The sequence below is a fragment of the Botryllus schlosseri genome, chromosome 6 (genome assembly GCF_051294905.1).
Source record: "Botryllus schlosseri isolate E-star chromosome 6, Bs_hap1, whole genome shotgun sequence".
NCBI classification, from domain to species: domain Eukaryota; kingdom Metazoa; phylum Chordata; class Ascidiacea; order Stolidobranchia; family Styelidae; genus Botryllus; species Botryllus schlosseri.
The window spans coordinates 2,357,494-2,372,992 of NC_137241.1; the positions used below are offsets into that span (position 1 = coordinate 2,357,494).

Below are 15,499 nucleotides of genomic sequence, written 5' to 3' on the forward strand. Positions count from 1 at the left end.
TTGGAAAAATACTTTTACCTAGAGTAACTAATCATTTTCTCCTGGATAACAATCCCTTTTCGTCTGGAAACTATCATTTAACTGAGTACCAATACCGTTTTCACTTGGAAATACATTTTTCCCTGGGTAACAATACCATTTTCGTTTTGAAAACTGACAACCACACCGGTCAATTTGATATTTTTGTATATTGTTACAACGAACAGTGACGGAAATATACACAGACTACCGGTTTCAGAGTACACCCCATCGGTCGTATCACGTCAATATCATCGGTTAACCACATACAATATACTCTTGTACACCGAAATGCACGCTTTGGAAAATTGGACAATAGGCTGCGATAGTTCTGTGATGTCCGGGTTCGTGCTTTAGATTTTCCAGAGTCAAAATGTCTGAATAAAACACCTCCTCGACGACGGTTGGTATGTGGATAACGGTGTTCGGAAAACGGTTGGATTTATGTCACCCATCGCGATAACAATTCCAGGTCGAGTTTTCCTCCCGCATGTTTACTATATTGTGTCTTTATTGGTCAATGTATGTCTCGACATTCAGTTTGAAATCGGAAATGATAAAGTATGTAACCGGATCCGGATATCAACTCTGAATCGATAAACCAATGAACAATATTCAAAGTAAACATGTTACACCCTGTGTTTCCACGAAAAAATGCCATCCAGACATACGTCGCGCTTGTTAGCCCACACCAGTATACGCGCAAATGGAGGTGTGTGACATTGCATGCAATGTGTTGGTATACAAACATCGATCCACAGACATTATCATAGCCGGTAATTTTGATGTAGATCGAATGTCACCTGATAACAATGTCATACCAATAAGCCACATTGCAATGACTCTGAGTCAATCTGAAGCATGACATACGGACACACAAACATAGAAACCGTAACATGGGTATTCGCACGACGGTGAAAGTGAACTATACAGCATATACCAATAGAGTGTTCACAGTCAAATATGCGAGCCGTGCACAATCATATACCCAGGTTTTTGCTGGATATGTACGAAACCAATAAATCGATACATTTCTTTTCTCTGGACATCAATAATACAATCGCCATTCAAATGCATCGCTCGAATGTGAGGTTCGTCGGGTGTAAAATCCATGTCAAATAACACCAAAGTGTGCCTTCCGTGTTTTATTATTTCCACCGACGCTTCTTGCCTGTGTCGTAACACTATGGTGCAGGGACTCGAAAAACGATGGATTGCGAAACGGATTGACATACCCAACTGAATCGACGTCAATAGCCTTGTGACGATGGTGTTTCAAAATGATACCGATCTCTTGTGGTGATGACCGTTTCGAAACTGGACAAACCCTTACGATGATGTGTTTTATGATTGCGTGTGAAATCACGAGGTAGTGTTCTATTGTGGTGTACGATTGCAGATTCCACAGAAACACACCTTATTGGATCACAGTATCAGTCCGAGATTTTCAGAATCACTGTTCACGATATTTATCTGGAGTCGTTATGTGGGAGTAGCGACATCCATGCATCGTGATTTAGTGAAAGACTGATCGCAATCATTTCGAGCACCCATACTTCGATAGTTCACATTGGTCAAACGCTGCAGTCTCAGCAGAAAACTTCGGTGTCGACAACACGACGGATATCGACCGATGTCTCCAGTCACTAGCGATCTGGGTGATCTGTCGGGAGATAGGGTCATGACTATCTTGTAATGTTACAACGCGATAAAACCATCGAGTAAATCAGTGAACGCTGTCGAAATATCGATGTAATAGCGCGGACTCAGAGTCATTGCAATGTGGCTTATTGGTATGACATTGTTATCAGGTGACATTCGATCTACATCAAAATTACCGGCTATGATAATGTCTGTGGATCGATGTTTGTATACCAACACATTGCATGCAATGTCACACACCTCCATTTGCGCGTATACTGGTGTGGGCTAACAAGCGCGACGTATGTCTGGATGGCATTTTTTCGTGGAAACACAGGGTGTAACATGTTTACTTTGAATATTGTTCATTGGTTTATCGATTCAGAGTTGATATCCGGATCCGGTTACATACTTTATCATTTCCGATTTCAAACTGAATGTCGAGACATACATTGACCAATAAAGACACAATATAGTAAACATGCGGGAGGAAAACTCGACCTGGAATTGTTATCGCGATGGGTGACATAAATCCAACCGTTTTCCGAACACCGTTATCCACATACCAACCGTCGTCGAGGAGGTGTTTTATTCAGACATTTTGACTCTGGAAAATCTAAAGCACGAACCCGGACATCACAGAACTATCGCAGCCTATTGTCCAATTTTCCAAAGCGTGCATTTCGGTGTACAAGAGTATATTGTATGTGGTTAACCGATGATATTGACGTGATACGACCGATGGGGTGTACTCTGAAACCGGTAGTCTGTGTATATTTCCGTCACTGTTCGTTGTAACAATATACAAAAATATCAAATTGACCGGTGTGGTTGTCAGTTTTCAAAACGAAAATGGTATTGTTACCCAGGGAAAAATGTATTTCCAAGTGAAAACGGTATTGGTACTCAGTTAAATGATAGTTTCCAGACGAAAAGGGATTGTTATCCAGGAGAAAATGATTAGTTACTCTAGGTAAAAGTATTTTTCCAAGCGAAAATGTATTGTTACACCGGGTAAACGCCAGATCCCCAAAGGAAAATGATATTTTTACCCAGGTAAACGACGGACCACCAAGTGAAAATGGCTTGTTGCTCAGGGAAAAAGGTTTGTTACCCGGGGAAAAAGGTTTGTTAACCAGAGAAAAAATAGATTTCCAAGTGAAACAAGGTTTGTTAGCCAAGGAAAAAACATATTTACAAGTGAAAAAAGGTTTGTTAGCCAAGGAAAAAATATATTTCCAAGTGAAAATGGTTTCTTACTCTGGGTAAACGTCAGATCTCCAAAGGAAAATAATATGTTTAGCCGGGTAAACGATGGACTGGCAAGTGAAAGTGGTAATTTTACATAGGTAAACGTCGTGGGTTCAGTGTCGTTGGTCTTGTTAAACGTTATCGCTTGACGTTGGTATACTATTACGAGTGTGAAAAGGCTATGCACGTCTTGTGCGGAGTATCGCGACATTGAACATATTTTTGGTGTGACGAAACAAGATCGTTGTTTACATGTTAATGCATTTCGATTACCGAGTAGCTGTACAACAGAGAGGAGTCTACAGTTAGTTCGTGCTGTATGTCCCGATGAAAACCACAAGACCACATGTAAATCTATTAGCACAACTCGATGATGTTTATATAGTGTTACTTGAATTAATTATTACCTATTTACACAACATAAAAATAAAAATTCATGTCGTAGTAAGTTTCTTGAACTCGTACTTGATGAAAACGAATGGTGACAAGTATGCGTTTGTGTTTGAGTGAAAAAGAATTATTTAGAGTAGTGACAGTTTGTGACCAACGAATGCAAATCGATCATGATATTACAATATACGCTTTCGTCAACATAACGACTTGGTGTAGAAATACTTTCACGTTTTTTGAATAACTGTATTCTCGAGACTTGTTACTTGTACGATGTACCGTTGGTGTGCAAACTATAACGATCATTTTGTATGATAGTATGTTTTACTAGTGAGGATAACCATATGATGACTCACCACTTTTCGTTAGCAAAGTAGATTGATTTGTGTGTAAGATGTAAGCACCGTAACTAGAAAACATGTGCACTCTGTTGTTGGAGTAGCCGATTCATTGCTATGACATGGACATATCCTGAAGCCTTGGTTTGTTGTCTTACGAAAGATGACGCGACCTCGGTGTCGTAAATTGTGTTAACTAAACTCGTATGGATACCACAATTGTGCTGGACTTACACATGGTATTCGTATACTGTACATATACAAACTTTTGTGTAAACAACTCTGGTGTTTCTGTTAATACTAGTTCTGTGTTGAACTACTTGATTATTACGATACATGAACAACCATTCAGACAATAAAGTTCTTGAGGTATCGAAACAGTTTGAAAGCACCACCAATCATTGTAAAGGTTTGTAGCATGAGTGAATATTTTCGTGTAACATGAATATATTTCATATGGCTTTGGTAAGAAATGAGTTATGCAGGATAACCATACACAACCTACAAAAGTAAAACTTGTTGCGTTTGATTGTATACTTTGTATCAATGTCTTTGTGATGTTGAAAGACGGTTGTGTTTACATTTGCATTAAGCGGAGTTACTCAAGTAATAAATTTTACTCGTTTGAAAATACCGAACAATGGATAACAGTATCAATATGAGCGGTAATTATTTTTCGTGATATACAACCAATCTTCCAAGCATAACTTGTCAAAAATTTATCATGTCATAGTCGGCTGTTACGAATTCGACACAAATGTACTTCGATTATTACGATGATGGAAATTACGTTCAAGGGAGTATTTCGAAGTTGTATATTCAGCAATTACCAAATAACAAAAAATATCAAACTGTGCATACAACTCGGTTAGGTAAACGATACAGTTACAAGTCGGATGTAAGCTTGATTTACAGATTACAGTCTGCTGTATTTGACACAAACAAAATATTGAACGAAGGTCCGCCACTTGGTTTCATTACAAGGTGAGTGAAAATTGTTTTCTGTTGGTCAGGTATGATTTGCATTTAGAAAAACGATCTACACCGATTAAGCGACGCTGTTTCATATCTGATGAGTGAGTGAAATTTCCTTATGGTTTGATTTAGCGAGTTAATTATCGGTGATTCAATCAGATACAAGTAAGATCTTTAGTGACAGAGTATTGTGATGACATTTACTTTAGCGAATGACAACGGAAAAATTTTCGATTACATTGTCGGTGTATGTGTGTGTGTGTTAGACAAATAATTCTAGTAAACCTAACCATAGGGTACATTTGGCAAACATCGTTCACATTGTTTCGTTGTGATGGTAACGACTTTCAGCGGTTTGGTTTCATGTCGGGAATTATTATTTGGGGGTTCAAAAACAATCAATACTACAAATGAACAACAATGCAAAACACGTTAAGTGAATTACAGTGTAGCAAGTACTTCCTCAATATTACGATTGTTGTGCCCTAGACATTTCTAGTTGAATTGAATGCGTCGAGCAAACATATTCAATTTACTTTTGTTATGATCAAAGTCTTAGAGTGCAACCTCGTGATATTTTACATTTAGCACGTTCTATAGAAAGTGTGAACGGAGTTGAGTATTAATCGTGTACTTGGGATGGTGCTTTGATACCAAAGATATATTTTCACACTGTGTAATGTTTCGATTCTCTGTTGTGAATACCTCCAGTAACGACATTGATGTTAAATCCTCACTCTTGGTCATTGTAAGCGAATCCTAAACATCGCAACAGTCGGTATGGAAATCGAACGCATGCATACTTTTAGATAGGCGACACTAACAAGTTTATTACATCCGTGAAATACTCTGAAACGTCGATTCGTGATTGTGTTAGCTATATTCATCTTCTATATCTGTGGACACAAAGAATTCTTAACTTTGGTTACAGCTCATTCGTAACGAATTGTTGCGTGCAATCTAGAAAAGCACAAGTCGAAGACGAATGATTTGATTTCAATAAACTAAAAAAAATCCTTTTGTTTTGATGTTGGATTTAATACAATTTGTATGACTATACCGAATCCGAAAGTACAATGTTACTTTAGTAGAAAAATTGGATGACTCGCATTTTGATATTGATAGATGCGTAGAGTAATATGACTAGTTTATAAAATCTCGGTAATGTTTTTTTGTCATGTCTGTGATCAACAAATATGTGATCAAGTCTTACCATTCGATATTAACTTTCGCAGTCGGTGTAATTTGTTGAAGTAACAATACCGACGAGTTCAATAATATTCTCCATCGATGCATTCGAATAATCCGTCAGCTGCAAGCGGATTTAAAACTTGATGCTGTTTCGCGGTTAACTCAAGTCAGTGGTCGTGTTTGTGTTGATTTCAGGAATGATCATGACGAGTTGCCTGGGTAGATTAGTTAATGTGGTTGTAACTACGACCGTACAGAGTTACTGACACCCCAATATCTTTTACGCTGTAATATACGGATTTAATTGTGATAAATTAATTCTCAGTTATTGTTTGGACATTCAAATCTCGTATACTCAAAATATAATATGTTCAAGTCAAATCGTATATGTACCGATTAGTAAATACTTTGTCTTCAGAATAGTAACGGCCTTTACAATCGAATAAAAAAGACCGATCATACGAATACAGCCAGGATGAATTAATTCGAGTTTGTGAGTTGTAGTGATATAATCAAGTAAGTGAAAACTAGATTTTTAACAATTGTTAATGTTGTGAAGAATTCTTTTGAGTATGGTAAGATGTTAAAATATCTCTTTGACAAACGGAAAGCGGGATCGCGAATAGAGTTGCAATGTTTCATTACTTGTTTCAAATCTATGTGCATATAATATCGAAATGGGACTGCGGGAAAATTGGTAGTCATGTTTGTCAATCTATTTCAATTCAGACTATGTCAAAGTCCAAATATTTCATTTTGGATTATTTGGATTTACCTTTAGTACATCCGCGAATGGATTTAAAGTTGGCAAATTATCAAAATGATTGAATATTATCGGGTTAGAGATAGTTGGTATTGATTCTATAACTGTTAAAACAGCGGCGTGGAATGTGTTTCAATGTGACTGAAAGTCGGCGTAGGTAATATTCAGGTTACGGTCGAAACAAAAGATCACGGTAAAAAGATTTCTCAAATTAATTAGAATTGTACCGGATCAACACATTCAAATACGAATCAACTTGAGCTGTGTAGTAAGTTTCATTTCATTCAATTGATACATTGCTTGAATATTCGCATGATTCTTATCATACAACTAAAGTCAAACACGGACAAAGTGTCAAAAACATATAGCGACCATACCAGAAAGTGTCAAATTGTTGGTTTACGAATCGCCGTCTGCGACGACTCTGTGACAAACTAATTACGGAAATATTACCTTGTGAGCGGGCATGAGGGATCGCTTTGTCTGAAGCATTACCCTGTGAGTGTCGTAGGATTTTAAAATGATATCACACCCTTTTGAATAAGCGTTCACTTCACAAAGGATTAGGGTTAGAGCGGAAATAAGTGACAATTTGTCGCTATTCAAGTTACCGACACTGGCGGTCTGTTATTCGTTACTTATTAAATCGTACGAGTGAAATCAAGCTCTGTACCAAACTGCTTACGAAAATTTCACCGCGTGAGCGATCGATATGCCTGTAACATCAAGTCGCGTATGTCTGAGACATTATCTTGTCAGCGAACGCAGGGTTTGCAAACTATTTCACACCTATTTGGAGTGTTAATATGTGAACGCGGCTATTGTTGGTATTGGAATCGCCGTCTACGACGGCTCCGTGGTAAACCAAGCGACTGATTCCTAGATTTAGCAAACTATTTCACACCCTTTTTGGTGAAAGTACGACATGCCGCTAGCATTCTATCAACGAAAGTACGAATCATCGTCGCGTCCATAAGAATAACGATATATCATTGTCGTACTCACCGCAAACGTTGGGATTAACTCGAATCGGTCATATTTATTAATTTGTAATATACACATTAACTAAGAATCAATCAGGTGACTATTTACTATTCCTGATACTTCTTCAACACAGCGCGAGAGTTGACTATACCCGAAAGGGCGAATCACGGCCGCTCCCATAAGAACACATGGCGAGTCACCAGAGACCGCGTAAGAATACATGACAGGCAGGTCATCGCCGCGGTCTATATCCACAACGTTAGTTCACTACCAAACAATCCATGGCAGGTCATCGCCGCAGCCTATACCCACAACGTTAGTTCACTACCAAACAATCCATGGCAGGTCATCGCCGCAGCCTATACCGAAAGGGTGGGGTCACCAACACGAGTTTTCAAGGTATATCATCACCGCAGCCTATACCTGAAAGGGTGGTATCACCGACGAGACGGCAGGTCATCGCCGCAGCCTATACCGAAAGGGTGGGGTCACCAACACGAGTTTTCAAGGTATATCATCACCGCAGCCTATACCTGAAAGGGTGGTATCATCACCGCACCCATAAGAAACAATGGCACCGTGCCAGCGGAAGGGGGGTCTAAAAGGGTGGGGTCATCACCCCGGGTTTTCAGGCAGGTCACCACCCCGCCCATAAGCCACAATGGCGCGTCACGACCGATCATACTAACTACTGACCTTGATAGCTTCCACACCCGATTTACCGTTCACTTGTATGAATATAACTTTATTAGTTACACGAGCTTTCGGAGCTCTGCTCCTTCATCAGGAGTTAAAGCGAAAGTAACGCAAAAAGAGCAACGCAAAAATATTTTGAATTTGAGCATATACATATTATGACATCATTATGGGTAAGAACTTTATAGATTCCCAAATCGTGTAATTATGACGTCATAAGCCTTAAGATGTAGTATGTATTAAAAACGCATGAAGTAAGCTGTGCTGCTAAAAATCGGAGGTGTTTGTAGTATAATACACATGCACCACACCGAGTCAAGTCCGAGTCCAAGTCAGTGAGCAGAGGGACGAGTCCGAGTCACGGTATTATGACTCGAGTCCGAGTCCAAGTCATTGTGCTGACTTCTCAGTTTCCAGTTAAGGTCTTGTTAAACCCACTTTTTATAACTCTGTTTGGTGATATCGGATGTTTTGCATTTATAATATAGCCGACTAATTCTCCTCAATTTTAGCAGTTTCTGGTAGCATTTTCAAGTACCAGTATCAATAGACGAAATTCCAATAGTGTGGGTACTTCACAATTCTTCGAAATTACAATGAAATGTTGGTGTTGGTCGTTTGAGTCTCGAGTCATATGACTAGGTTTGAGTTATGAGCAATGACTCGAGTCAAAATCGAGTCAATACACCGATTGGCTCGAGTCGAGTCGAGACATTTCCGTATTTTGAGAAATTGACTCGAGTCAAGTCGAGCCATCAGAAAAACGTTACTCGAGTCGGACTTGAGCTACAGCAATGATGAGATGTCAATGTCCATATCACGAGAACGAGACGCCAAGAAATAGCATCATTTTCGTCAACTAACAGCTATTTGATATCCATATGGACGATTTATATAGATATAGATACTTTCGCCATTCTCGTTGTCCCTCAAGAGACGAAATTGGGTCCATGTTTAGTTCAGTCCCATAGTAAACCATAGAGCAGCAAACAGATTTGGGTCGAGTTATCTTTATCGCCACCGCGTGTCCAAAATTAAATGAAACTGCCCTGTTGAGTTTGATAACCCCCCCTTAGCACTTCCTGTGTTCAATCAGTGGTACGTCGCTGTTGTATTGTACAGTATTGTCAGATAATAGTGCAATGAGTCAGTCAAAATTCTCAGTTAATTACAGGAAATTACGAAATGCTCCATTGTGTCTCCAAGTGGATTGCAATGACCCAGTTACAATTTTACAGGTAGTTCAAACGCTGTAACGTGGAATGAGCCAGAAGTCACCACCGGAAAGTCTCCATTTGCCAATGCATCAATGACGACGACGGAGTCTACCCACTTCGGTATCAATAGGCTTCTTTGACATGAGGGATATTTCTACGTCCATATTGGATAGTATTCTACTTGCTGGAGATTTATTTTTTCATGTAGTTAGACTTGTGCACATTTCCCTGAGCTTGTGTAGTCAACTTTGGTGATATATTGGCACCAAATGCTAAGACGTACTAGTGATAAATCTCGTCATAAAAGCAGTTGGTTCTGGGATGATGGCAACATTTTTCGGGTTGCAGTCATCGACAGAAATGATATCACCGCTAACATCGTAAAGGCGAATGCTACTGTTTATGAGATTAAGCTCCGTGACATGCCGTACAAATGGTGATTGCGTAGGACAGCCAATTCATACCAGATCATAAAATAAATTCCTGATCAGTTGAATCCCTTCTGTTTTTGGTTCAAAGATTTTTATTTCAAAACAAGCATGTTCTATAGATTGATCAAAACACGCGTGTCACGCTCGGAGAAAAGCTTATCCTTCACACATGCCCTGAAGTTTGATTCAGAATCGGCAAATCTCTCACAGGCAAACATTTGTCGTATAATTATGTTTGTGCACAAACTTATCGATACGACAGATTTCGCGTGGTAAGGAGACGCCGTTCACGCTTTGATTTGTGCGCCTTGGAATATACCTTTATTAAAATATGCTCACCAAGTTGGTGCCAACAGAACGAGTTCGGGTACCATCGTCGATATTAGTAAATTTCATGCCAATGAAGTCACATTTGATGATGCGATTTTAATATACAATGTTCCTTCCAATTTTCTAATGGCTAGCGACTACCTCTGACGAGTGTCAGCCGAAAATATTCTGGTTCATTCAAATATGAATGTACTATTCCTTTGAGTATTATTTTACTTTCTGAAATCGGAGATATTTTCACTCAGTTGTCTGCTGTTGCGACCGTATTTTGAATTTCTAGGATGTTTGACCGACGAATTTTTCAGATTCGGTATTGCTGAATGCAACCTGCCTATCTGGTAGTTATGCTTCCTTGACTGTTGGCTACGGCATTGATCCTGCAAATTATCCTGATATTACTGTAAGTTTTCTCTTTTTACTATATTTGTAAGTTTTCACGGGAATGCAGCAGTAATATTTACACATTTTCCATTCCTCGATTCCAATTCACCCGCTCCAAACGTTTCATTAATTCACCAAAAGATTCCGATAAAATGAAAAGATAGGATGTTGCGGAAACGACTTGGAGTAGTGTTTTAATCAGACACCCACCCTGGCCAAGAGCATGTAAATAAGAGGCATGCACACTGCACACTTGATTTAGGAAAGATAACGTAAAAGGAAGCCACGAAAATAAATGCGGCATGTGTTGGTAGGCGAGGTCGATATGTCACACTGTGGTTCGTTAATGTTGAGACTAGCTAGTATTCATTCACTAGATATAGCATATCCTAATTCGACTTGAATGTAGACACTGGACATGGACATGCTCGGACTTTCCTTTCCTACGAAATCGGTATTTACTATCCGCCTACATTCAACAAATGATGATTGGAAATCATAAGGCTGATTCGCATTTATATACATTTACATAGGCTTCTATCTCAAGTACATGTTATCAAAGTTAAGCAACAGTTTGTCGGCTTCATTTTTGTTCCAGGAACTATGACGTCTATACTTATTATTGTTGAGACCGAACGAACTAGTCCCGTGGTGTTTGAACTTGTATTTCAAATCAGTATCAGTATATTGACAATTTCGTGATTTCAAATCACCGCAAGCCTGCGATACAATGAAAAGGTAGGAAGGTATCGAAACGACTTGGAGTAGTTTTTGAAATCAGACTATAACTTGGACCTAGTCGATGTAAAGAGGAGGCACGGGCACTGAATAAAAAGTAAAAGAAGATAAGATAAAAGAAAAAGCGACGAAAGACGAGGTGGAATTTGACGGAAGGCGAGATCGATATGTCACGTCGTGGTCCGGTAAACTTAAACATGCGATATTTGAACCAGTGGTGTTAATTCAGGCTTACGGGTACATTTCGGGTTAAGTTAGATATATAGCTGGGATTGGGGTTAAATTGGGGGAAAGGAATGATTTTGGTGTTGTAGAGTCGTAAGCTCAAGTGCCGTATGCTGCTAACGTGTCAGATGCTCAACGGTCGTTTTCCATTGTGTTTCATGCTCAAATATCGGGCTGCCGATTTCCTCGTTCAGGATATAAGAGCTAAACTCAAGTTTAAAAATAACCCTATAAAATAATTAATCTTTCTTTCGGTTACGCCGGTAACAGTGTCAAATACCGTGCCTGCATCGGTAATAGTATCGAAATTCCAATACCCTTTGTGAATTCCGCCCCACTGACATCTTAAGATCAGTTTTTCCACTATGTCTGTTGATGGAATTTTTATCATTATCAAAACATTTCACAGTAGAATTAGTAGTACCGATAGGTTCAATCTTAAATCATGCTTCGTTTATTAGGGTTTTCGCGTCAATATGTCACGGAATGGAGTCATAAAGGAATCGCTTTTGAAATCGGCCGAAGATTTGATGGCGTTTTTCGACGAATTGCTCCATGCCACGAGTTATTCATTCACGATCACTGCTATTCTGAAAAGCGGATCTACTGTTGTGGTGCGTCCGAACCCGATTACGGCGGAATGCGTCACAGACTGTAAGTCATAATTACGCTTTATTCGAAGGTAATGTTAATTTGTTGAAGCCGGATTCTTGAAATGAGCAATAATGGTATAGCTATGAAGGTTGCATTTAAAACAAAAATCCATCACAAATTCATATTCAAAACATGACCCTTGTTTAAAACATGTTTTCCGTGTTTCTTTTAACAGTAAATTGGTATTAACAAATGCAAACATAGCGCAAATACGGCCCCTTTGACGAAAATAGCCTCCAACCCCTGTCTGTCCCTGTCTTGTCTGTCCCCTGCTAAATTGTATTTGCATTGAATTTTGAATTCTTGCATGATACTGTGTCCTGTTTTTCTTTTCGTTCCTTGGTTATTTTTTTTAATTTTTTTATTTAATACTTATCGACTGAATATTGCTCCTGTCCTGGGTGGCTCGGCTCTGAAGACTTTGTCATATCGAGCCTCCCGTCTAACTTGCATGTCGCATTTCACTGCTACATTTTTGTAGTGTAATTTTGATATGTCATGTATACGAATAAAGATTCTCTCTTTCTTTCTCTAACGGTCAAAATATATCTATGATCAAGACTACATTGTTTAGCAGCATTTTTATAGTCGTCGGTCATCATCACCAGAATATCCATCCCATCCGAGTAATATATTTTTGTGTCTCAATATTTTATTCGGCATGGTTCATAAAAGGAATACATTCGCAAGGAATTAATACAGTCGCGACTAAGGTCACCTCAAATATATACAATGTATTTACCCGCCATGTACGGTGGCGGGAAAAAGAAGTTACTTGAACATATAAATAAATAGGCGAATCACATACATGAAATGCAATATTATTTCAAGACAAAGGGCAGAAGAGGATGGGGGCAGTTCACCAGAAGAACAGTCCGTAGGCTCATATTACTTGATTTTTTACTTATATTTTATTTTTGTTTATTTACACGATTATGGCATTAACATTGAAATTTAGAAAAAGAAAACAATGTTGTCATTTTTAAGATGGTATTTGTTTTAAACAGAGTGTGTTGAAACACCATTTGTTTTGAATTCAACCGTAAGTACATTACACGATATCATTATCTTGCTTTCACCGTAAGTTTCAGTATAGCTTTATAGATTTCCGTATTAGCAGAAGTTCATAACAGAGACTAAAGCAGTCAATTTTTGATTTAGGGTTGTAATCCGACTTTAGATAAGCATTTAATCCATGGGTTCATAAGCCATAAAGAAGGAAGGAAGCCGAATGATAATTAACATCAAATAGCTGATATAGAACACTAGATGGAGACGAATGCCTGAATAATTGACTGTAACTGGTCATTTCGGCCTTCTATCTGTTTATCACATCGCATTGTGTATTACATTGCACACCTAGCTTTTCAGGCAACAACTACACCAACTGGCAATATGGGGTCCATTATGGAAATGGAAACCGTTTATTTTAAGCTTAATCGACCTAAAATTGCATGGTTATGGGGTCTACGCAGTCACCAAAGCGTATTAGAGGTACGCGCGAGAAAAGGTTAAGAGACACTGCATTGCTGCAAAAGGTTTCAGGGAATCGGTCCCTATCACGCAGGAAGTTGTCGAGTGATCCAATCCTACGATGAACGAGACGCACTCGTATACCTTCCCTCCAAATTATTTCGTTTCGAGAGATAGATAGATAGATAGATAGAGACAGAGAGAGAGAGGAGAGAGAGAGAGAGAGAGAGGGGATTATTCGTCAACCATGATATACGGCGATTCAATTTGACCCAAGTACATAGTGGCGATTTTAACACATAAAATGAATCAAAACAACAATTACATTTATTCAAAATACATCACTCCGATGATTAGATATATTATTAGCACTTGTATAAAAGAAATTTTCAATATTTCGTTTCAAACACACCATAAAGAAGAGTAAGGTAGATGATTGATGAGTTTTGACGAAACATTTTTCATAATAAGAGGGAAATTGAGGAAAATATGGTCATAATAGAGATTGCCGTAAGCTTGACTAAACAAAAGGTCAACTTTCTCCATCACCTTGAATCCGGTTTCCACGCACAGTTACTGTCGGGTCGTTCTTTTATTTAGTCAGGCTCTGCACCAGCTCCAAAAGAAGCCGATTATCACGCGGACGTTGTGGAGAGTTGACCAGTATTGGTCGTCAATGTATATTGTATAGTCGCCTTGAACTCAAAAATAAAAGAGAGGCAGGATTGCGGAAAAAGAAGATATTCGGGCGTCCTCGCGGGACATTCTAGTTTTATTACACAAAGGAGGACAAATCCTCTTAAACGACGACATGTGACATACCAAGTAAACAAGGTATTCACAGTCACACTCACGACGTCACTCTTGAAGGATAACCTGCAATGTTCCCGCTAATTCGTCACGAGTCTGCGCGCACATCACTGCGCGGTCCCTTGGACAACAGTGCGTAACCACTAAAAAGATGTCCTCACTTCGGATTTGTTGTGCGCAACGTATATTTTCTGTGCTCAGAGACCGTGTCAGCACTGCGCAGTTGCGCACGCGCGCAGCTTAGAGCAGTGGTTCCCAAACGGTGGGGAATTCAATGGTTTCTGGTTGGGCATTTGTTCAAAATTATATACAGGAAAGTCTACATATTCACAGAGACACATGCGCAATTATCGTTACCAGTTAACTGCTCTGGAATGTATGTATCGAAAATTATATAGCGTGTTGTTCACAAAACCTCATTTTTAACTCTGGATGGCCAATCATAGCGTCACAAACGCATCCAGCACGACTAGTTTGACGTGAAATAACGCTTTCGCGAAATTTTGAGCGTTACTGGTATCGGTTCACAAAACGTTTTATGTTGCAGTTATAGGCGATTGTCTTGAGTACTGATGTGGTTGTGTGTCTTGTAATCAAACCAGCAAATAGCTGCTACGTGACGACAAAAGTGCTGGGTAGTGGGAAACGGGACTGCAATTGCCGCACCCAAACCCTCCTATGGGGGGGGGGAGAGCTCGAAGAGGCCCAAAATTATTTCGTGAATTATATAAATTAAAGTTCTTTTTTGGAAATTCATGCCACTTTTGCAAAAAAAATTCGCGCTGCGTGGGAGATTTAATATTGCCGAATATCTGATTATTGAATATGAATAACTTGGCGTGCCAGTGTGCCAGGACGATCAGTAGCGAGAAGACCCTGGCCGAGAAGGAATGGCCTTGTGGTGACCGATAACTTCGATATATATACAATATACATATATGTTTAATTGTCCATAGGAGGCTAAATGGCTGGCGCCGAATGTTCCTGTCCTGG

At 39.2% G+C, this 15,499-nt stretch overlaps 1 protein-coding gene across 1 annotated transcript in view; it reads left to right on the forward strand.

Annotated features, from left to right (window-relative positions):
- The window catches only part of LOC145442056 (uncharacterized), a 203,769-nt gene that overhangs the window by 167,995 nt on the left and 20,275 nt on the right, over positions 1-15,499 (forward strand). The window contains exons 6-8 of the mRNA XM_080320050.1: positions 9,486-9,584; positions 10,531-10,625; positions 12,031-12,223. Of these exons, the coding sequence (XP_080176176.1) occupies positions 9,486-9,584; positions 10,531-10,625; positions 12,031-12,223 (387 nt within the window). The remainder of the gene's footprint in view (positions 1-9,485; positions 9,585-10,530; positions 10,626-12,030; positions 12,224-15,499) is intronic.